Genomic DNA, 24,810 nt, shown 5'->3' on the forward strand with positions numbered 1-24,810 from the left:
TAAAAAATGTAGTGGTTCTATACGCTTCTAAAGAGTGCAAGACAGTTTCAGCTCTGGGTCTGTCTAACCACCAAATGAGCGGAAGTCAGTGAATGAAATGTCCGTTATATTGTCACTTTTATTTAGAAATATCCGCTACCAAGTCCGCACTAGTTTATGGCTTTCAACATGAAGCACGAAACCTTACACAGTCTGTATTAATTCATTCGTACTACCAGCACAGACAGTAATCAGTTTTTAGTAGCAGGTTTGAGGTTTTCACCCTGACCCGATCCCAAGAAAACATATTAATTTTAATTGTTCGAATCCTCGCACATACGGTTTGCACATTTTTCCTTCAGACTTAGGAAGTTTAACGGTTACGATTGCACAGCACGCCACGTGAAATTTTGATCTTCAAAATAAAACCACAGTTTAAAAAATCCGGAATTTTCGTAACCTTTTTTCACGTACGTTCATAAAAGTTTACTGACACATCACAATGTCCTAAACCTCGCCATTATTGAGGATTAGTTACAATTATAGAGTTGATTGCAACAGGTCCCGCCGGCCGCTGTGTTCTTTTTAGTAGTGATTGAATTCCTAATTCATTATTGTAGCCGGCCGGGGTGGCCAAGCGGTTAAAGGCGCTTCAGTCTGGAACCGCGCGACCGCTACGGTCTCTGGTTCGAATCCTGCCTCGGGCATGGATGTGTCTCATGTCCTTAGGTTAGTTAGGTTTAAGTAGTTCTACGTTCTAGGGGACTCATGACCTCAGATGTTAAGTGCCATAATCCTCAGAGCCATTTGAACCATTTTGAGCAACTTATCCTCCGATCGTTACAAGAGCTATTCACCGACTTCGGCTTCTTGACTCCAGCACGTAATCCCGCATCCAGTCCTAAAGCGTGCGAGATTTCTCGCTTCTGATTGCCTGAATCCCAAAATAACAATCAGCTTTATAACTGGAGGCACATAAACCAATATTTTCCCTCACTGGATCAACCCCATTCCGATATTTTCACGAAGCTAAAAATTATATGTTTCTGAATAACAAATAAAAGCAATTAGCCTTAACTTTAACATCTGATATGCCGAAATACTTTTCATAATTCCCACGTCCCTTAAACTGGCTTCTTTAAAATTTGCAATTTTCTACATGTATGTGACTCACACAAGCAATAATACTCATGTTACATACTAACGCATAACCCACCAGGTGTTATAGAAAATAAGTTGACGTGTGCTATGTTTTTCGAGCAGTAGAGTGTCACTAAGAAATCCTTGTTGGTGTGTAATACGCAAACAGGAGTCGGTTTCTGGATTGTCCTCGTGATAATTAATGTCAGTGGTTTTCACTTTCACTGTTATCTGGAAAAGAGTGTATGTTTAGCTCACGACACGCTTGTGCTGGAAAACAAGGCAGGAAAAACCTATGTCTCTGCAGCAGACTAGCTTAGCGTGTTACGTCCGTTGCGTCGTAGCTGCAGTCCTTAACCTCTCTTCTTACCTCCCCTTCTTTTCGCGCCCACCGAATTAATCAAAGCGAGTAATTAAAATTCCGCGTTATTTTAATTAAGAGCAAGGAAGAACCAAGCGAGGACCGGATTATGTACACTAATTGATGCGCGACGAAGGTTGCGGGTAGCTAATTGAAGCGCCCGCGCTCCCTCAACTTTGCTTGTTAAGAAGCTCCGCGAAATATGGCGCGCAGACTCAACTTGAAGCTCCCTAATTACGCACCAGTTCGAGCGAAGAGGCAGACGTCTCAGAGCTAAGGCGAGCTGCGAGAGGTGGGGAAATACTGCGAGGTGGCAGCACGCTAATTGTGTGCAGACGAGGGAACAGCCGAGGTAATTCGAGCGAGCGACCACTTCACTTGTCACGCCACAGCACATAATCTCCCAGTGACACCGTAGCTAGCAATACCGGGCGTAAGTGTCTCACCTTTACCTCCTTGCGGGATAGAGAAATGGAAGCGGCCAGTGACGTGAATAAGTATAGTATTTTTTGTCATGTCTCTCATATTTTTCCTGTTGCTGTTATGGTGGTCTTCAATCTGAAGATTGATTTGATGCCACTCTCATGAGTCTGTCCTGTGCAAGCCCCTTCATCTTTGCAAAGCTGCTGCGACCTACATCCACTTGAAAGGGCTTGCTGTATACAACCTCCGTCTCCAAATGCAGTTCTTATCTACGTCTACACTCATACACACTCAGAAAGCCACTATATGGCGGACGGTACCTTGTATCTCTGCTAGTAATTCCCTTTTCTGCTTCATGACTAACTGTCTGCCTCCATACCACCCCAAATTTTTCTCGTATTGACTTCGTGGTTCTTATGCTAGATTGCGTTGATGGCAGAAGAATCGGTCTGCAGACGCAAATGCCGGTTCTCTAAACTTTCTCATTAATATTTCGCGAAAAGGACGTGTTCTTCCCTCCACCGATTCCCATTTCACTTCACAGAGAATTTCCGTAATACTCGAATGTTGATCGAATCTGTCGGTAAGAAATCTAGCAGGCCTCGGAATTGCTTCGATGTCTTCCTTTAATCCGACCTGTTGAGGATCGCAAACGCTGGAGCAGTAGTCAAGAATGGGCTGCACAAGAGTTTCGTAGCGGCCTCTTTTAAAAATGAGCTACATTTTCCTAGAGTTCTCCCAATAAAAAATCGACCACCTGCATTATCTACAACTGACCTAACATTTCCCTCCATAGCCAAACTGACGACACCTTGGTGCCTCAGAATGTGTCCTAGCAATCGATTCCTTCGTTTGGTAAAGTTGTGTCACAAGTTTCTTTTTTCATCAGTTCTACTCACTACCTCCTCATTAGTTATTCGATCTACGAATCTGATCTTGCAATATTCTTCTGTAGCAGTACATTTCAAAAGCTTCGATTTTCTTCTTGCCTGAACTGCTTATCGCCCACATATCACTCCCTAGCAAGGTTACACTCCAGACAAAATACCTTCGGAAAAGACTTTTTATTCGATGTTAAAAATTTATCTTTCTCAGAAGCGATTTTTTAGTTATTGCTAGTCTGCATTTTATGTCCTTTCTCGGTCATCGTCAGTTAGATTTTCTGCCCAAACAGCGAAACTCATATACTGCTTTTAGTATCTCATTTCGTAATCTAAATCTATCAGCATCTCATGATTTTATTAGACTACATTTCATTACTCTTGATATACTTTTGTTAATATTTACGTTATAACCTCATCTCAAGATACTATTTGGTTCAAAAATGGTTCAAATGGCTCTGAGCACTATGGGACTCAACTGCTGAGGTCATTAGTCCCCTAGAACTTAGAACTAGTTAAACCTAACTAACCTAAGGACATCACAAACATCCATGCCCGAGGCAGGATTCGAACCTGCGACCGTAGCGGTCTTGCGGTTCCAGACTGCAGCGCCTTTAACCGCGCGGCCACTTCGGCCGGCATACTATTTGGTGTGCTTCCCTGCTTTTGTAAGTCTTTTGCTATCTCTGACAAATTTGCCACGTCATCAGCCTTTTTTCATCTCCTTGAATTTATATTCCCTTTGAAAATTTCTCGTTGGTTTGCTTGAAACCTTCCTCAGTGTACAGATTGAATAACATTGGAGAGAGGCTACAACCCCGTCTCAATTTTTTCTCAACTACTGCTTCCTTTTCCTCTCTTTCTACCGTACTGTGGGCATTTTAATCAGGTGTGTTCTGTTCAGTTTCTTCTTTCTCATTTTCTGAATGAGAGGCTGCTCACGGCCTTTGTAATGTGATACATGAAATTAATTGTCATGTAGGTCTCGCATTATTTGCTGTTATATTTCTTTGGTAAAGGAACCAGAGTAGTTTAACTACATCTTCAGGCGTAATGACCTTGGCACATATACTATTGATGTAATTGGTTAATCTGTGTGAATGTGTATTTCTCTATTTCCGAAGGCTTTTATAGCTTCAGCTGTTATTTTATTACAACCCAGAGCTTTCCCATTTTTGAGATTCTTAATCCCCTTCATACCTCAACACCTTTGATCCACAGTCCATTCCATTTTATGATCTAGTCTTAGTATCAATATCAGTTTGACGTTCTCAACTTCACTTACAAGTGGAGGTAAAAAAGAAAACTAAAGTCGTGTGGCATGAATGCCTAGGAGACCCCAAAGGGCAAGTTCAGCTGCCTAATTGGAAAGGTTTTCCCTATCCTTCACACGCGCAGGCACCTACCCTTCTGGAGGTAAGGGAGCTGCGTGCGCAAGTGTATCTGTTGGGTGTAGGTTACTGAAATGGGTATGCGTGTAGTTAGAGAGGAGTGGGGTGGGGTGTGGTACGTACCGTCGTCTGCCTCCTGCTTGGCCGGCACCTCGGCGGGCGAGCCCAGCATGGCGGCGCCGTGGTAGCGCGGGGACAGCCCCATCGCCAGCGACACCGGCGGCCTGCAACACAAGTACACGCTGCCTCACGCTGTACTCGACACTCTCCGTGCCAGCAGCCGCGAGCCACGCCAGAGCACTTCACTAAACTACAGAAACCTCGCCAGCGCCAGCACTGCCTACAGCAGCGTGTAATGCAAGTGGAAATGGAGCGAGGAGAGTCAGCGGGTGAGGAGATTAAAGTCTGCAGGGCTCTGGATGACACACCATAATTACTGCTGTGTGCTACTGTACTCGATATTCCACGATTCCCGTTACACACTTCCACAGGCTGACACCTCTCACGCACCCACCAATATGCGTTATCCACCGTCTCCCGGCACAAGTTGAACCAACTGCCACTACTCAACCACGAAATTCGCCCCGACATGTGTCCGTCCTTTCAATAACGAAGATGATGGTTATGACGATGGTTATACTCATGATACTGCAGCCTTTTTTCTAATTAATGCCGTGCTTGGTGTCCCCACTCGCAACCTATATCAGCTCATCCACTTCTCAGTCTTTCTACAGCACTTTCGAATTCAATACGAAAACCGGAAAAGTCAATCCCAGGACCCCTTATCTTACCCTCTAAGTTCCAATCTAAGTATCCTGGCATTACACTCATATCCCACCTCTCACGCAACAACATGCGTTTTCCACCGTCTCCCTCCATAAGTTCAACTCTGCCACTACTCAACCATGAAATTCGTCCAGACATGTATCCCACCTAACAATAACGAAGATGATGGTTATGATGATGATTATGCTCATGATGATGGTGATGATGGTGATGATGATGATGATGATGATAACGATAATGATGTGTCTGATTGGGCGAACGACACTATGTCTTTAGTGCGTCCATAAATATTAGTTATGAGGCACAGAGGTTAAAAGTGAATAATTCAAAAAACTACAGGATCTCTGATCCCAAAAACCGATGGCGTAAAAACGTGCATCAGCACGCACACGCACACGCACACGCACACGCACACGCACACGCACACGCACACGCACACGCACACGCACACGCACACGCACACGCACACGCACACACACACACACACACACACACACACACACACACATATATGCTAAATGGCTCTGAGCACTATGGGACTCAACTTCTGTGGTCATAAGTCCCCTAGAACTTAGAACTACTTAAACCTAACTAACCTAAGGACAGCACACAACACCCAGCCATCACGAGGCAGAGAAAATCCCTGACCCCGCCGGGAATCGAACCCGGGAACCCGGGCGTGGGAAGCGAGAACGCTACCGCACGACCACGAGATGCGGGCTCACACATATGCATGCACGCGCACTGCTCACATACTAAAATCCATTGATTTGCCACTTCTGAAACTCATTTAAAAGAGCAATGGAACAATGAAAATCCAAACAAATGTTCAAATGTTTGTGAAATCCTATGGGACTTAACTGCTAAGGTCATCAGTCCCTAAGCTTACACACTACTTAACCTAAATTATCCTAAGGACAAACACACACACCCATGCCCGAGGGAGGACTCGAACCTCCGCCGGGACCAGCCGCACAGTCCATGACTGCAGCTCCTGAGACCGCTCGGCTAATCCCGCGCGGCTAATATCTAAACACGACTGCAGAAAGATGTATGTATTGAGAATCGAGGAACACTCTGTATTCAGTTTGTGTGAGCCTTACGTTTTCGTAAACAATAGTGCAGAGATCTTTCGGGCAATATGCATTTTAGATGAACCATTAACGACGAATGGTTCAAAAAATGGCTCTGAGCACTTTGGGACTTAACTTCTGAGGTCATCAGTCTCCTAGAACTTAGAAATACTTAAACCTAACTAACCTAACGACGTCACACACATCCATGCCCGAGGCAGGATTCGAACCTGCGACCGTAGCGGTCGCGCGAATTAATGGCAAATTTATCGTTGCCGGTAATTTTTCGGACTGAAGCAAGTGAGGTCATCTCAGAATTTAACTTAGGTAGATGGAAGAAAGGTCATCGTTTAATAGAGCTCTTGAAGCTGATCATTTTTGACGTGGAAACGTTTTAGCACTTGTGGTGGTATCCTCTACACAATCTTCCTGACATTTATTTAGTAACTGGCGCTTAAAGAAGGACACAATATTTTTGAGATGGAAAGTGCTAGAACATTCCTTGCTCACGCTTCCTGTTTCAATTTCTTTTCAATCGTAGCTCTGTTAATATTAATGTCCAGTTGACTTAAGATTCCATGACACAGTTGATGTGGTCACTGAACATATTTAATGTATTCCCAAAGCCCATGAACCACGCAGTGCAGTTTGAAGAGCGTTTTGCTCTTCATGAGTACCTTACGCCATTCACATGTGAGCAGAGAAAGGCATGGTGTGTTTTAGACCTTACGGGTTTATATGAGAATGTAGCAAACGGAACAACAATCGGAAATAGCGAGACCACGAAAAAGGCAAAGCCAACTCTATCTGCCGGAAATGTTACGGTCAGTGTTTTCTACGGAGCAATATGGATACTTTTTATTCGTTGGTTTGCGAAGAGTTTAACAGTAACAACTGAATACTACGCCAATAACCTGTACCAAATGAGAAAATTACGTGACCAGATACTTTTATTGCAAAAGAAGAAAACATCTTTCATGGGAACAAAACATAGCCACAAAGGCCCCTTATTAATGGCAAAAGTGAGAGCTGAATGGTCTTTGAAGTTTGGCTTTCAACTTTTCCTACTCTTACATTCGAAGAAATTTATACCCGCAAAAGGCTCTCAGCCCAACGACGAGGCAGTCGTAGACGAATATTTCGCAGGTCATCCAGAATCGCTCTTTGGGGATGGAATGTGCTAAGTGGCATAAGGTGAGAGAAAATATATTGACCTGAAAAATGACGACGATGATTATGTTTGGTTTGTGGGGCTATCAACGGCGTGGTTATCAGCGCCCAAGCATTTCCAATCTTTTCACTGTGCAGTCTCGGTATTTTCTTGAATGATGATGAAATGGTGAGGACAACACAAACACCCAGTCCTCTGACGGAGAAAGGGCATCGAACCCGGGACCCTGTGATCCAGACGCAACAAAGCTACCCACTAGACCGAGAGCTGCGAACTTAACCTGAAAAGGACTACATAGAAGAATATGAGCATGTTTTTTTGAGTTGCAAAAGATTTTCACTTCCAGAGTGGTAAATATAGCTTGGCATTGTAAGTGCTAGATGTTTAGAAATTTCTAACCAATTTCTTTACAGTTTGTGGGGCAGACGCGCTGTAGTGTGCAAAAATTTCCTAATGCTTCTATGCGGTGATGTTGTCAGATACGTTATATCGAAATTTAAATGATTAGCTCTAAAGGTATTCCTAACTGAAATTACACTGGCTGACAAAAAATAGTGAAGCACTCAGAAAATATGGTCGGATGTCAATGTAAAATCTCACCCGAACACAGGATCGGCGGGTACATACGGAATAAATGATTGGACTTGTAATTCAAAATTGTTAAGGCTTTCGTGGCCACTTGTTGACAAACTGCCTATTGGCTGCTGTATCGGGTTCTTCGGCCGACGTTCGTTTTATGCTTTTTCCAACGTTTCGCCTGCACCGGTGGCTGTCATTGTCAAAGCATCACCCTCCATTGCTGGTGGTGGACTGGAGTCGAGCTCGCGGCCGCAGATTATATGTAACTGACACCCAATGTCCACAGGCTTTTCCGTGGTGATTTCCGGTGCGGCTCTCCCTTGCTACGTGTAACAGTCGTTCGCTGCAGCACGGGAATCCAAGATCCGTTCACGTTTATGCTTTCTTTTTTCTTGTTGAAGCTGTTCTCATATTTGTGTATTTCTATGAAGAGCGTTAGATATTGAGTGATCACTATGAAAGGCATGAAGATTCCCTCACTCTCGCGTGAGACGCGTGATCAGCACCTGACAGACTTTGAAAGGGGCCCAAGTAGGGTCTTCAGGAGGCCGGCTGGTCGGATCATGCAGTATCGAGATTTGTGGGACATTCGGACTGTTGGACTGCGTGGGAACGTGAGGCCGGCATACTAGTCGTCAAGGTTCCAGTCGCCGTGTTTTGCACCAAACACTTCATAGCCCCTTCGCATCTGCTCCCACCATCCGAGAATACGTAATGGACTCCCATCAATATTCTGTGCCATCCCGCACCACTGATCAGTGACTATCAGCAGCCGGACTAAGGGACTGCTATCCCTTGCATAGTTCGACCCCGGTAGCTGAGTGGTCAGCGCGACAGAATCGTAAGGGCCCGTGTTCGATTCCCGGCTGGTTCGGAGATTTTCTTCGTTCAGGGACTGGGTGTTGTGTTGTCCTAATCATCATCATTTCATCGCCATCGACGGGAAAGTCACCGAAGTGGCGTCAAATCGAAAGACTTGCACCCACCGAACGGTCTACTCGACGGGAGCCCCTAGTCACACGACATACCATGCGTAGCCTGCTGTTAAAGCCACAATACAAGTGGTTGCGTTTGAGGTGGTGCTATGATCGGGAAACATGGACTGCCGGTGAATGGCATCGAATTGTGTTCCCGATGAACCGCGGTTCTGCATTACCCCAAAATGACCAGTATGGCGGCGACTTGGGGAGAGGTCCTGTTCTTAAACTGTTTTGGATGGGCGCAGCCGCGTTGGTAGGTCCCGGCTGGTAGTGACTGAGGGAACGCTGACAGCACAACGTACTTCATGGACATTCTGCGTTTTCGTGTGTTACCTCTCATGCGACAGAATTGTGGTGTCATTTTTGAACTGGACAATGCTGCCCATACTTGGCACGTGTCGCTATGAACTGTCTGCCAGATGGTTAAGTACTCCTGTGGCCAGCAAGATCGCCAGGTCTGTCCCCGACAGAACATGTCTACTACGACCAACTCGGATTACAACTCTATCCCAGTGTTAGTATCCAGGATCTCGAGGACTAGTTGTAACACTCGTGGTCAGCTTGCTTCATGAGAGGATACAATGAATTTATGTCACCCTTTCTAACAGAATCCGTGCATCCATCCATGCCAGACAGGGTACATACTGCCAATTTCTTTGTTAATCTGACTGGATTTTGTAATCAATGAAATACCATCACATAGCCTTTCAACCGATGAAGATTCATTACGTTTCTCCCCCCCCCCCTTTCGGATGCTTTACTTTTTTTGGAGGGGGGGTGGCAGTGTATATGTCCAATTAACATGACCCAAACTGAAAGGTGACAAATCTATCCCAAAATCGCACATAAGGATAAAGTTAAGAGAAATAATGTACTTGTGTAAAGTGGAGTTTTCATTGATACTCTCTTTTCAAGGGCGAAAACAAAAAGTGTTGTAGTATCCAGAGCACGAAAGACGGTTCCAGTTTCTTGATATCGATTTATGTGGGAGAACTGCCAAAGGATAGGTGCTGACCGATGCTAGGACGCGCACAGTGCTGGGTGCGAAGGCCATTGTGCAGCCATTAGCGGCGATTAGCATGACAAGGGCCGCTTGATCTGGCAGGGGTGGCGGCGTAAGCCGGCGCCAGATGAGGCCGCAGCTGGTGGCTGGTGGCTGCTGGTGAGCCCACATGTCTCCCCCTAGCAGCGGCCGGGGGCGGGGGCAGTTATTCTTCCTGCAGTTGTGACACGCGTAATTCTGCAGGCACGCCCATGCCGCGCGAGGATCAGCGTGTCGTAAGTGCAAGATTAATATCGCGCTCGCCAATACCTCACTGCCTTTGTGACGTCGAGGATTACGCCGTTTCCCCTCACCCAAGTGCGTATTATTACGACTGCAGAAGATTTTTACATATATTTCCATTTGTTTGTATGTGCAAGGCAGTAAGTTGACTTAGCTATTGTGGGTGTTTCTTCGCATACAGTCGACTTCTCTGTATTAATATAAGCGTGTGCGGTCGTGTTAGTTATACAAACGTGCACCTCTCCCCTAATAGTACAGACCGGGCGAGGTCGTGATGATAAAGACTCTGCGAACTTATTCGTGGTGGGCGGGCTTCATATCCCGATGGGCGATCCTTATTAAGATTTTAAATAGTTTTCCTGAACTGCTTAGCACGAATTCCGCGGCGGTTCCTTTTAAAAGAATTTGGCTGATTTTCCTCCACATCTGTGTCTCATTTCGAGCTTTCGCTCCACCTTTAATGAAATCATCATCAATGGGACGTTAAACTCGACGTTTCCTCCCTTTCCAAATCATCTATGATATTAAAGGGATAACCTGGGTCACAGCCCCAGTTGCAGGTTACCTATACACTGAGTTGACAAAAGCCGTGGAATAGCGATATGCACATATACAGATGGATGTAGTATCGCATACACAAGATATGAAAGGGCAGTGCATGGGCGAAGCTGTCATTTGTACTCAGGTGACTCGTGTGAAAAGGTGTCTGAAGCGATTTTATGACTGCCCGACGTGAATTAAGAGACTCTGAAGGCAGAACGGTAGCTGGAGCTAGATGCATGGGACACTCCATTTCGGAAATCGTTAGGGAATTCAACAAAAAAAATGGTTCAAATGGCTCTGAGCACTATGGGACTTAACATCTGTGGTCATCAGTCCCCTAGAACTTAGAACTACTTAAACCTAACTAACCTAAGGACATCACACACATCCATTCCCGAGGCAGGTTTCGAACCTGCGACCGTAGCAGTCGCACGGTTCCGGACTGAACGCCTAGAACCGCTAGACCACCGCGGCCGGCGGGAATTCAACATTTCGAGACCTAATTGTCAAGAGTGTGCCGTGAATACCACATTTGAGCCATTACCTATCACCACGACACACTGCAGCCGCCTGATGTCCAAACGCAAAGTACTGTACACCGGAGTGCGTTTGCATAAATCTGACAGTGCTAGCAGACAAGCAGCACTACGCGAAATAACTGCGGAAAACAATGTAGGACGTTCGACGAACTTCCACTGAGACAGAGCGCCGAAATTTGGCGTTAATGGGCCACGGCACCAGAAGACCGATGCGAATGCCTCTGCTAACATAGCATCATCGCCTGAAGCGCCTCTCCCGGGCTCGTGACCATATCGGTTGGACCCTACACGACTGGAAAACCGTGGCCTGGTCAGATGAGTCCCGTTTTCAGTTGGTAAGAGCTGATGGTAGGGTTCGAGTGTGGCGCAGACCTTATGAAGCCATGACCCAAGTTGTCAACAAGGCACTGTCCAAGCTGGTGGTGGCTTCGTAATGGTGTGCACTGTGTTTACATGGAATGGACTAGGTCCTATTGTCCAAATAAACCGGTCATTAACTGGAAATGGTTATGTTCGGCTATTTGGAGACCGTATGCAGTCATTCATGGACTTAATGTTCTCAAATAAAAACTGATTTTTTATGGATGACACTGCGTCAAGTCACCGGGATATAAATCTTCGCGACTGGTTTGAAGAACATTGTGGACAATTCGAGGGAATTATTTGGCCACCCTGATCGCTCAACGTGAATCCCATCGAACATTTATGGGACATAATCGAAAGGTCAATTCGTGCACAAAAGCCTGCCCCGGCAATACCTTCGCAATTACGGGCGGTTGTAGAGTCAACCTGGGTCAATATTTTTGCAGGGGACTGCCAACGACTTGATGAGTCCATGCCATGACGAGGTGCTGCTCTACGCCGGGCAATAGAAGGTCCTACACGATAGTAAGAAGTAGCCCATGACTTTTGTCATCTCATTGTATAACGCTTCCGGGGCATAAAAAATATTATTTTCGGTGTATCATACAATTATTGAGCTAATTTAAAAATTTAGAATGCTGCCATAATGTGGTAAGAGCGAAACCTTGTGTTGAAAGTCGAACAAAACAAGTTAAGTATTACAGTTAGAAACTGTGTATATGTCTTGAGGCTGCATAATGCAAGGCATTAGCAAGAATTTTTCATCCACCATTTGAGAATAAGAGCACTTAGCGACTTCCAACAAACTTTGGACGTATTTTAAAAGCTTTACAAAACTCTCTCGCTGACATCCCTCACAAAATAAAGACACAGCCTTCTACATTTTCACTGTTCATGCAGTGAAACTGCAGCATCAGGCATGACGTTGTAATTTATTACTTGTTCTAATTTCGTAACACATTTTGCAGACAGTATCCACATATGCTACTGAACGTACGGGTAAAATTATACCATTATACGACATATGATTTGGGAAATTTGGCTTTTTAAACGTGGAACCTCGATTCTTTAAAGAAACGGGCCTGATGGTTTACTGGCGTAATCGAGTCCTAAGATGTTGAACCATATCAAAGCTTTCACGTTACCTCTGTCGTGACTGTGATAGAGACCAGTATAAAAAATAACAAATGGTAAATCGAAACGAGCTACAGTTTGATGGAATATCCCCATGTCTTCCACGTCAGTTGTGTGGTTTTCATATGACTGAGGCTGCTGCCAGTCTTTGTTTCTCTCTTTCTTTCCTTTGCTATTGCTTAGCATAGCGTGACATTGTGGGGAAGACAGCGCACTGCAGTTTTCATTTTCTCTTGCACTGTGACCTGATGAGAAACGTTGTTTGTGGATAATATCACTCATCCCAGTTACAAGCTTTTATATCCTTTAAATCAATAAATTCATAAAAGAATTGCAAACAACTAATTTTTGTGAGCATACCATTAATTTTTACGTAGGCGAAAGCTTGGAGACCAATGCGTGGTCCTTTACGTAAACTTAACGTATCATGAAGAACGTTTTCTGTCATATGTATTATAAAGTGAGGGAAATATTTCTCATGACTTCCTCCACCATTTTAGAAGGAGTATTTTATGGTTCAAAATGGTTCAAATGGCTCTGGGCACTATGGGACTCAACTGCTGAGGTCCCCTAGAACTCAGAACTAGTTAAACCTAACTAACCTAAGGACATCACCAACATCCATGCCCGAGGCAGGATTCGAACCTGCGACCGTAGCGGTCTTGCGGTTCCAGACTGCAGCGCCTTTAACCGCACGGCCACTTCGGCCGGCCGAGTATTTTATGTATCAGTGCATAGATGATACAGTATTTTTCCGAAAACAGCGGTTTCATAACATTATTTTATTTATGTTTAATATGAAATTATTTTTACTACAAATAAATTGTAAACTTTTCCAGAAAAGGTTAATAAAGTTAGGTTACTTGAATGAAAGCGGCAAAAATGTATAAAGTACTGTAATACATAGTTAAACATTAATAAGCGTATATTTTTGTGTGTGAAACCTTTCGAAGTATTCGTAATAACTGTTGTAAATAGACTGAATTGTTCTGTACACTTTATTTCCGTTGTCAGATAAATATGAATAAAAAACTTAGTACATTTTCAAATAACTTTTGTTCTTACTGAACTTTTTGAAGGCACCATGTTGTAACATAGCTACAAAATACTGAAATGTTACCAAGTTAACTTTGTTGCCCCCTTAAATCAGTCATGTTGTCTCCTGAACGAAGTACATTATTCGGAAGAAAATGCTGTTATTTTGAATGACTTAACTGTTCCATTAAACATGTTTCGCCTTTCGCAATAAATATCGAATCTGTGCTGTTGGAAACACTTTGACAGAACAGTCTTCATGCCTTTACTAATAGTATTGGGTGTGCAAAAGACAGTTCCTACTCGGTGTTTCCTCAACATTCGACCTATTTTCCCCGCGTAGGAACTGTCTTTTGCTCACCCAATAAAACACGAGTATTATTGGGAAGTGTTAAATACGATCTAGATTTACGGCCGGCCGGCATATACCAGATTCCGTGTCAGTGTGGGAAGACTTATGTAGACAGTGCGCATCATCGAAGATCGTTGCCGAGAACATCAGAGGCACACTCGACTTAGGTACCCCAACAAGTCGGCGGTCGCAGAGCTCTGTTTGTCCGAAAATCACGAAGTGGACTACCAACATACCAGGGTCTTGGTACAGACATCTAAATACTGGGACAGCGTCGTTAGAGAGGCTATCGAAACTCGTACCAGGGACAGACTCATCAACCGAGATTGCGACTATAACCTCAACAAGCCATGGGAACCAGCATTTAGTCTAATTAAAAAGCCGCTCATCAAAGAAAACGAACTGGCGATCAGGCCGGACGAGGCAATTACACCGACGGCACCACAGACGCCGACGCCAGCCTCTCAGCGACCGCCGACGCGCGGCCGCGGGCGCGGACCGCGGAGAGAACGCCTCGCAGGGGGAGGGGATTTAAGACGGCCGCCCGCCCTCAGAAGCTCAGTTCTCTAGCGCACCTGACGATGGCGACATGTCTGATCGCCGAAATATTGTGCCCGTTGGACACTATGGACCGGCAGTGTATCCGTGGACTGTTCGAGCATGAAATACGCCTGAAGAAACTGAAGAATCATATAAATTAACCTGTTTGTTAACCACAGAAGCAACTTTTTTATTTAAAAACCTGTAGTTTGTCGTATAGTTTCTACTATGCGACAGTTTTCGTAACATCTCGAATTTTGGAAGGAGAATCAGCATTGGCTGTATTTTTTTGTTTTATTATCCGCAAAATCGATTTTCGGTCACTTAGTGATCATCCTCAGTGCTGTAATATACAATTACAATTGGTAGGCTCTGGTATCAACAAGCTTAGAGCGCTCTAAGCTTGTTGATACCAGTGCCTACCAATTGTAATTGTATATTACAGCTCTGAGGATGGTCACTAAGTGACCGAAAATAGATTTTGCGGATAATAAAACAAAAAAAAAAAAATACGGCCAATGCTGATTCTTCTTCCAATTCTGTCCACTATTTGGTCGTGGTACACAGAACACTCGATGGAGTCGCCAATCAATCTCGAATTTTGTTTTACATTGAGACATCACCACCTTGACCAGATAGTTTCAGGAGAAAAACATCATACCTGCAAGATATCAGCCCCAGCAATCGATCTCACGCCAAAATCTGGTCCATTATTCCGACACAATGCAGTTATGAGCTTGTGAAAGTACAGTTTTAAAACATCCGTGTGCCCGGTTGTTGGTCATTCACCCCACGTCACTACAACCGCCTATTGCCGAGCGCGAAATGCTGTACATTGGAGTACATTAAGAGGTTCTTGCTCATAATGTCCGTGAACCAACAAGCGATAATGTTTAGTTCACTGTGACAAAGTGCACAGTTTGTAGCCTGTAGCTGCTGCCAGTAATCTCTTTGTTGTGAACACTTTCATGTTGCGATTCAGAAATACAGTGTAAATTAGTGAAATGATTGCGTTATTAAAAAGTAGCTTAGCGCTATTTAGTTACCAACACCTCTGTTGCGGTTTATTTTATTTGAATTTTAAAGCCGGCACTGTTCAAATGGCTCTGAGCACTATGGGACTTAACATCTGAGGTCATCAGTCCCTTAGAACTTAGAACTACTTAAACCTAACTAACCTAAGAACATCACACACATCCATGCCCGAGGCAGGATTCGAACCTGCGACCGTAGCGGTCGCGCGGTTCCAGACTGAAGTGCCTAGAACCGCTCGGCCACTCCGGGCCGGCACTGTTAAGGTGAAGTGCATTTGCAGGGGACGCTCTGTTCTGTAGCGTGATTGACTTGATTAAGTTGTTAAACGAAAATCGTTGGCTTCATATTGAAAGCATATGCGTGTGAGGTTGACATATTATATACTCAATGAACTTAATTCTTTTTCGCGTAAAATAACTTGTGTTTCTCGAACAAGATTTCATAACGCGTTGTACAAACGGGTTCATACCCCCTAAGTCCTCCTGTTCCTTTGCCTTCAACGTTCCGTGAATAGGAGGGCACGGATTGTCACTCCGGTGTACAGACAGTACTTTGCGCTGGGGCGTCAGGTGGCTGCAGTGTTTCGGAGCGAATGACCAACAACCGGTGTGCGCGAAAGTTTTAATAGCTGTTCTTTCGGGTCATAACTGCGTACTATCAGAATTATAGCGCAAATTTTCGCGCTGGATCGACTGCTGGAGCTAAAATTTTGGAAGCGTGCTATCTTCTCCTTAAATTATGTTCCTTTGTTTTCTCGCTTTGTGTCGGTTTGGTTATAAATCTTTTCTCCTCATTTACACAAATACAAATACTGGGGCAGACATTTTATGGACTTATACCTGACTTCCAAACAACAGCAGAAGTTTTAAGCAAATTATCGCCTAAGTGACCCATACTAGCTGCCGTTCCCATACCTCATATTTAAGCTACGTTTTCTTTCTTGTTTTGACGTATATATGAGAATAAGTTGTCCTAAGCAAATACTTAATGGACTGTGGGTATCTACTGCTAATAAAAAGGAGGAGGGAGGAAGATTAGGTTTAACGTCCTGTTGATGAAAAGGTCGTTGGTGACCGGGTACAAGCTCAAATGGGTGAAGGAACTCGGCCGTATCCCTTTTTAAAGGAACCATCCAGTACTTTGCTTTTAAGTGATCTAAGGACCTAAATCTGTATGGGCGGACGGGGATTAGAACTGCTAATCTCCAGAGTGAGTCGATTGTTTTTCCATTGCACCACTCTCTGGGTTATTAAAATCGAGCACTATTACTGCAGGTTTAAATTTAACCAAGCACGCTTACCGAATGACAAAAAACCTATGTTTAACTAATATAACAGCTCTTTAATGCATATTTAATTAAAGTAATTAAGCAATTAATTTATACTGCACTTCCTGCTTTGCTAGAATTTGTAGTTCGTTTAAGATCTGTCTCCATTCAAATTAGATATATTGCGGAAGGAACATCGTCTAGTTTCATTATATCCCTTTGATGCAGATTTCATAACTGACTTTTAAATAGGTCACATAATTCTTTGGGAGGAAATATCCTGGGCTTGTAGTAGTTATTTCATATAATAATTTGGGCAAATGATGGTAAAATAAGGTACGAGTTTGGGAAGTCACGCTGTTTCAGTGAGGAACGGCTCGATCTACACACCATCTTAGTAATTATATTTGCCAAATAAGAAGTTTTAGTTAAGAAGCAAAAAGTGAATCAACAACTCAATGTTTGACGAAACAGTACCGAGTTCAGTGCAACCACTCGACTATTCACTTATGAGACCGATGCGGCGTGGAGACTGCAGCCGTGTAGCGACAAGGTCACGCCTGCGGCGCTCTTCCCTTTAACGTCGCAGCAGACAGCCCTGACCAGCCGTGTTTTGCGAGGGAAGCCTGAATACATTCCTACGGCAGTGCAGGAATTGAGTCTTACAAAACTACCATATCAAAACTCTATCGCGCGTACGAACACGAAAGCAGGAGCTGCAGAAAACATGCACCTCGTGATGACGTATGAAGCTTCGAAACACGTAGTACACTGACGGAAAAAGGTGCCAGACCAAGAAGAGACAGAAGTATCCATTTACGAACTGAGCCGAACGGGATCATTTTGTCGAACTTTTGAGTCTGTTGTGAGTACCAACAGCGCCTGGAAGCACGGAAGTAGTGCGACATAAACGAAAGTTCGTAGGCGTGTTTCTACATCTGAAAGATTATGTCTATTCAAATTTCGCGCCAGTCCAACGAGAGTGGCGCCATTGGTTTGCCTTAAATACACGCTGTAACGGTCTTGAGCGCTGAGACTGGACGTGGTGGGTTGATCTTTGTCGAGAATGCCTTTAAGGCGACAAAGACACCCTTATCAACACCTCACTGATATTGAACGTGGTCATGTAACTGGGCTATGAGAAGCTGAAGGTTCCTCCTCCGATGTTGCAGAAAGACTTGGCAAGAATGTAGCCACTGTACATGACTGCTGGCAATGGTGATCACGAGAATGTACGGCTACAAGAAGATCGGGCTCCGGACGGCAACTTGGCACTACCGAGAAGGAAGATCATCGTGTTCGCTGTATGGCTCTGGCGCATCGTGCTGCATCAGTTTGAGCAGCAGTTGGCACCACAGTAACACAACGAACTGTTATAAATCGGTACCAAATCACCGCCGTTTGCGGCTTCACTGGCGTCAAGCGAGAGCCCGTTGGAGGGCAGGGTGGAGGTCTCGTGTTTTGTGATGAAAGCTTTTTCTGCCTCGGTGCCGGTGATGGCAGTGTGTTGGCTAGATGGAGGCCCCTTGAGATCCTGCAACGAACCTGTCTGTGTGGTAGGCACACCGGGCTTACACCTGGAGTTGTGGTCTGGGCTGCGATTTCGTATGAGAGTAGGAGCACTCTCATTGTTATCCCGCGCACCCTGACTGCATATTTGTACGTTGATCTGGAGATTAGGCTGGTGATCCGACTGAATTCATGAACATAATTCCTGGGGTGTTTTCCAACAGGATAACGCTCGCCCACACAAGGCTGTCGTAACCAAACATGCTCTACAGTGTGTCGACGTGTTGCCTTGGCCTGCTCGATCACCAGATCTGTCTCCAATCGAGCAAGTGCAACAGGCATGGATCACCAACATCCCGCAAACAGAGATCAGACACTTGTACAACATAATACATGCAGATTTGCATGCTTGCATTCAATATTCTGGCAGTTACACCGGTTATTAATGTACCAGCATTTCACATTTGCAATGGCTTACATCGCGTTTACATTAACCTGTGATCTTGCAATGTTAATCACCTAAATATGTTACCTAGACAAATATATTCCCGAAATTTCGTTGGTGGCCGTGCGGTTCTGGCGCTGCAGTCCGGAACCGCGGGACTGCTACGGTCGCAGGTTCGAATCCTGCCTCGGGCATGGGTGTGTGTGATGTCCTTAGGTTAGTTAGGTTTAAGTAGTTCTAAGTTCTAGGGGACTTATGACCTAAGATGTTGAGTCCCATAGTGCTCAGAGCCATTTTTTGAAATTTCGTTACTCTACATTAATTATTTCTTAGTGTTGGAATTTTTTCCGTCAGTGTATGAAGTTAGTACACTAAATGGGGAGTTGTTATAATGTACAAATTGTTGTTTTTCTGTAAACCAAGTAATTTATAATTTGATAAAAGAGGACGAAGCTACTTAATAGACTTTAATATGGAATACAAAATACTGTTTAATCAGGCTTCTCATACAAACAAATATATTCTGTAGATTTAAAACTCAAGTTAGATCCAAAAAAAGAGAAAAACAGGGGAAGTCCTGTATCAGCCAGATTAACGACAAGTTCTTTTATAGGCCAAGAGCAGTATCCTGCACGACTGATTCCCTGGATCTACTTCAGCGGCAATGTTAACCGAAATCGAAGAGACGACAATGAGAGGAAGCGTCTCTACTTTTTTAATTTTATGCAGAATATTGATAACAACACAAGAGTAAACTGACGAACCTAACCAACTTCACACGTTTGTATAACGTTCTTCTGCAATGCTTAATCACACTAACGCAAAGTGTGCCAAATGCACTGGAGCGAATCGACCAGAGTTTATATCGTAAAAAGCTACGAAAACGTTTACGGAACGAATGAGAAAGTCATGTGGCCAAAAGAAAGATAATAAGTTCAACGGATAAGATATTATAGTGCACATCTGCCGCTTTGGAGGCATAAAGATGGTATTGAAATGGCACCAGACATACGACTATCCACTTTAGGGGTGTCCCGCTACTTTTGATCAGAGTGTGTACCAACACAAAGTCCGCCTCCTTAACTGAGTGGTCAGCGCGTCTGACTGCCATGCAGCGGGTCCGCGTTCGATTCGCGGCCGGGTCGGAGTTTTTCTCCGCTCGGAGACTGAGTATTGTATTGTCCTCATCATCATTTCATCATCATCGACACGCAGTCTCCACCTCTTCCCATGCCATTGCCGTACTTTTGGTGCCCTGAAGAAAGACATTGCTCACAGATTGCCAAGATTTTTCATCTACGCTACAAAAGTTTCTTTGAAAAGCCTTGTACATCCTTCATACAGTCCCGATTTCTCTCCGTTTGATATCCATATTTTTGGAGCCGTAAAGAAAGACATTCGTAACTGTCGATTTGAATCAAACGAATAGGTGCATGCCTGGATACAACCATGGTTCCGTAGAAGCCGCAAATATTTTTCCATGAAGGAGCTGACTATCAAGTCTCACAGTGATAACTGTGTTAACAATTATGATGATTACTTCTGAAATAATTAACAGTTTACTTATTGTTTTCCGTGTCGTTTTCACTTGACTGCCCTTTATATAGAGGGTTAAAAATTCCCATATTATTTAGTCTGTAAACTGAGCAAGCAGCAAAGGAAAATAGTAAATAAATCTATAAAGGAAACTGAAGTTCAAGGAAGGGAAAAGCTTTGAGGTTCGCCGATGACACTGCAGTTCAGTGAGATACGATAAAGAACTACTAAGACTAGTTGAACGGAACGGATACTGTCTTGAAAGGAGGTATAAGACGAACGCCAAGAAAAGTAAAATAAACGTAACGCAGAGTAGTGGATTTAAATCAGGTGATGCGTGGGAAACTAGAAAGTATGACATAGGACTTAGTGGAACAGTTTTGTAATTTGGGGAGAAAAATGACTGACGACGGAAGAAGTAAAGAGGGTGTAAACAACTGTAAATAGCAAGAAAAGCTCTCCTGAAAAAACAGACATTTATTTAACATCGAATGCAAATTTGTGTGTTAGGAAGTCTTTTATGAAAATATTCCTCTGGAGTGTAACCTTGTATGGAACTGCAACGTGGACGATTAACAGTTCAAACAAGAAGAGAGTAGAAGCTTTTGCAATCTGGTGCCATAGGAAGAATGCTGAAGATTAGACGCATAGAAGAGTAACTAATGGAGAAGTACTGAATTGAATTGAACTGTGGGAGTGGGGTAAGAGCTTTATGGCAAAACTAGCCTAATAAACACTACTCACGGATTAGATCTGTTCCGAATGGCCGACTGCCGCCTTCAAGGCAGTACGGGGAGTTATCTGTGATAGTGGGGCAGGTGACCAGCATGTCGCTAATCCTCTAGTCCTTATTGCCTATAGATGAATCCTCGTGGTGCCGCTGCCTTTTTATTCAAACAGCCCCTTATTTGTCCCCATGAGGTTGATTGGACCCTGTTCCAGACCTCAGAACACTCTACTTCAGAGAAAATCGAAAGAGGAACCGGGAATCGAACCGGAGTCCTTCCAAACCAAAAGCAACGATGCTAACCATTTGGCTACAGAGGCGGTCTAACGTGCATAATGGAAAGGATATTTTGAAAGGCACATCATAGGCCACAAGGAATAGAGAATTTGTTATTGAAGGGAGATAAGTGTGTGTAGTGGCGGGGACACGATGGACGAGGATTAAAAAACGTTGTAGATAAATCTCTGAATACAGTAAGCAGTTTCAGATGGCGGCAGCGTGCGGTAGTTATGCAGATATGAAAATAATTGCACAAGATAGACTACTGTGAAGAGATGGAGCAAACCAGTTTTCGGACTGATTATTACAGCAACAAGGATGGATACAGGTGTGCATACCACAGATACAAAGGACCTGGCTCGCAGCCAAGAGCGTACTGAGGATCTGCACTAGGGTAGACGGATGAGCCGGATGGTGGGAAGGGTGTGTGTGTGTGTGACGAGGGGGTAGCGGGAGGGGCATACCTCTTCACGACAAAATGTTCTGGGAATAGCTGCTACTGGTCAGCATCCAATATATGGTATGCGTTTCTGGAAACTGACACTGAAGTGATACGCATATCTGTGTGTCGAGGCAGGATTCGAGTTCGGTCTGTGAAGATCATTATTCTCTAGGAGGGGTCAGCTGTCCCCGCCCCCAGCTCCTACTCTGGGGACGCCGAAACTCGTAACCCGAGGAGACAGTGTGAGCGCGTGCCACCGCTAAGAGCTGGCAGCGGCGCCGTGTTTGTCGGCGTCGCTTAAAGCCGCGACAGGCAGACAGGTCGGCTTGAAGAGTGCCTTTGGTCGCTGACGCGTGGCGCGCGTCCGTTTTCCAGCCGGCCAGCCCGCGACATCTTTGACGCCGCGTCAACAAGCACCGCGGCAAATGTTGCCGCTGACGTCAATGGGCCAGCTGAATCAATAGCTCTGCACCTGTCTGGCTCGCGCCTCGCCGTCTGACAACAGCCGGCGGCACGACATCGGGAGCCGCGTATTACTTTTTCGACTTTTCGCGGATAATTTAATGCCAACGCCCTCTATGGACACAATTATGAAGCAATAAAGACAAAAAATTATAAATGTTACATTTGTGTTACTTTAGGGTCACAATAAACATATACTGATAAAAAATACATTAATTATGTTTATGTAATACATTTTGTAGCTCTATGTATTTGTTACGTTAGGCATTTAAGGATACAAATGAATTAAATTTTGGCTTGTGAATAATTACATATATACTTTTCTGACATATGAAAATATTTAAGAATTTGAAACTTTTGAACTTCATAGCTTTTGTTCTTTATGAAAGTCCAGTAAAGAGTTCCTTTTATTCTCGACGCACAAATGAACATTACATTTCTCGTAGATAATTGACGACTTCCTTTGCAGTTTGCCATCTTCCATGTACCTCTCTTTTCAGACACAACTGGCCAATGTCCAACATTCTCCTGACGAACAACCTTTCGGGGAATTGGCTTTGATGCATGCCCTATTTTCTTCTTTTTTGCGTATTCAGTATCTAAACTTGAACATCTTCCCTTCTCCCTGCCGGCCTCTGTGGCCGAGCAGTTCTAGGCGCTTCAGTCCGGAACCCCGCTGCCGCTACGTTCGCAGGTTCGAATCCTGCCGTGGGCATGGATGTGTGTGATGTCCTTAGGTTAGTTAGGTTTAAGTAGTTCTAAGTCTTAGGTGACTGATGACCTCAGATGTTAACTCCCATAGTGCTCAGAGCCATTTTTGAACCCGTCTCTCTCCCACCTACGTCCTTGTTCATTTTGCACAGGGCATCAGCTTTTCAGCTTTGGACTGGCGAAGAGGCCTCGCCATATTTTTGGGTACACTAAGAGAGTCAGTGCCTCCTGTGCAACAAGGAACTACACTTCTTTGGCCTGATGTTGATTCTGTAAATGCAATTAGTGAATCTAAAATATCCACTATTTGTAGAGAAGAAAAATCGATGGACAGTAAACTTGAGGGTTTTCTTGGGCCTTCTGTCCTGTCTGCTGAGCTTAGTTAGTGGTATCACTAGAAGAGGCACTGATGAAACAGTCATCACGCTTTAACGACCGACAGCCGGCCGCGGTGGTCTAGCGGTTCTAGGCGCTCAGTCAGGAACCGCGAGACTGCTACGGTCGCAGGTTCGAATCCTGCCTCGGGCATGGATGTGAGTGATGTCCTTAGGTTAGTTAGGTTTAAGTAGTTCTAAGTTCTAGGGGACTGATGACCACAGATGTTGAGTCACATAGTGCTCAGGGCCATTTGAACCATTTTTTTCACGACCGACAACACTCCTCTTCTTTCCATAATATATTGCAGGATTCATCATCTAAAAAAAGAACAGTTTGCTTGAGAATGCCTAAATTGACAAATTTTTAACGCTTAAAGAATAGGCTCACAAATTCCGGGCATAATGTCTACAATAATGATTTTGTCTCCAGATATACCACACAATTACCTCCATTACTTAATATGTATTTAAAGTTGATAACTTGCATTTTTGAAGGTCGCTAATAATAGTAATCAACAGCTCAAACGTAAGCATTTATCTGTTCAAGTAGTTGAAGAAATTCTCGCAGTGCACTTCCTATAATTTTAGTCTAAAGCGTTATGAATCTGCTACGCACGATGACGGCGAGAATGCGCTCCCCGCTATGTAGATGCAGCAATGTATCGTGAGCGTTACAAATTTGTCGAACTTACCCATAGAGGGTTAATACCAACACGATTCATGCCTATTCCTCTCCCATTTACCAAATATGTACATCTCATCAGCGTATTCGTGGCCATCAATGTAAAATTGAATAAAAGCGATACATATTAAGCTAATTTCAGAAGTTCCTCAAGGAAGTGTGGTACGGCGTTACTTTATACGATACATGTTTTTAGGGGGTGTCTTCAATTTTGTGACTGGTTTGATGCGGCCCGCCAAGACATTCTCTCGTGTGCCAACCTCTTCATCTCAGAGTAGCACTTTACCCTCTACTGCTCCTTCTAGTAGCATGGAGGTTACTCCTGGTGTCTTACCACATATTCTATGGGTCCTGCCCCTTCTAGCCAATGTTTTCCACATGTTTATATCTTCGCCTATTCAGCGTGGAACCTCCTCGTTTCTCATTAAACCATTCCACCTAATTTTCAGTATCCTTCTGTAGCATCACACGCCAACCGCTTCGATTCTCTCCTTCTCAGCTTTCCCCATAGTCCATGATTCACTGCCATATAATGCTGTGCTCCAGACGTACATTGTCGGAAATTATTTCTTCAATTTAAGAACAATGTTTGATACTGGTAGCCTTCTTTTGGCCGGGAATACCCTCTTTCCCTGTGGTAGTCTGCTTTTTATGTCCACCTTGCCTCATCCGTCATGCGTTTTCTTACTCCCAAAGCAGCAGAGTTACTACACTTCGTCTACTTCGTGGTCCCCAGTTGTGTTGTTAATTTCAGCACTAATCTCGTTTCTGCTTCTCCCCATC

General features: G+C 44.2%; 1 protein-coding gene across 1 annotated transcript in view; it reads right to left on the bottom strand.

Annotated features, from left to right (window-relative positions):
- LOC126260532 (photoreceptor-specific nuclear receptor-like) overlaps positions 1-24,810 on the bottom strand; it is a 184,925-nt gene that overhangs the window by 29,189 nt on the left and 130,926 nt on the right. Inside the window, exon 4 of the mRNA XM_049957865.1 lies at positions 4,299-4,399. Coding sequence (XP_049813822.1) covers positions 4,299-4,399 — 101 coding nt within the window. The remainder of the gene's footprint in view (positions 1-4,298; positions 4,400-24,810) is intronic.

The sequence above is a fragment of the Schistocerca nitens genome, chromosome 5, assembly GCF_023898315.1.
Source record: "Schistocerca nitens isolate TAMUIC-IGC-003100 chromosome 5, iqSchNite1.1, whole genome shotgun sequence".
In the NCBI taxonomy this organism is placed as follows: Eukaryota; Metazoa; Arthropoda; class Insecta; order Orthoptera; family Acrididae; genus Schistocerca; species Schistocerca nitens.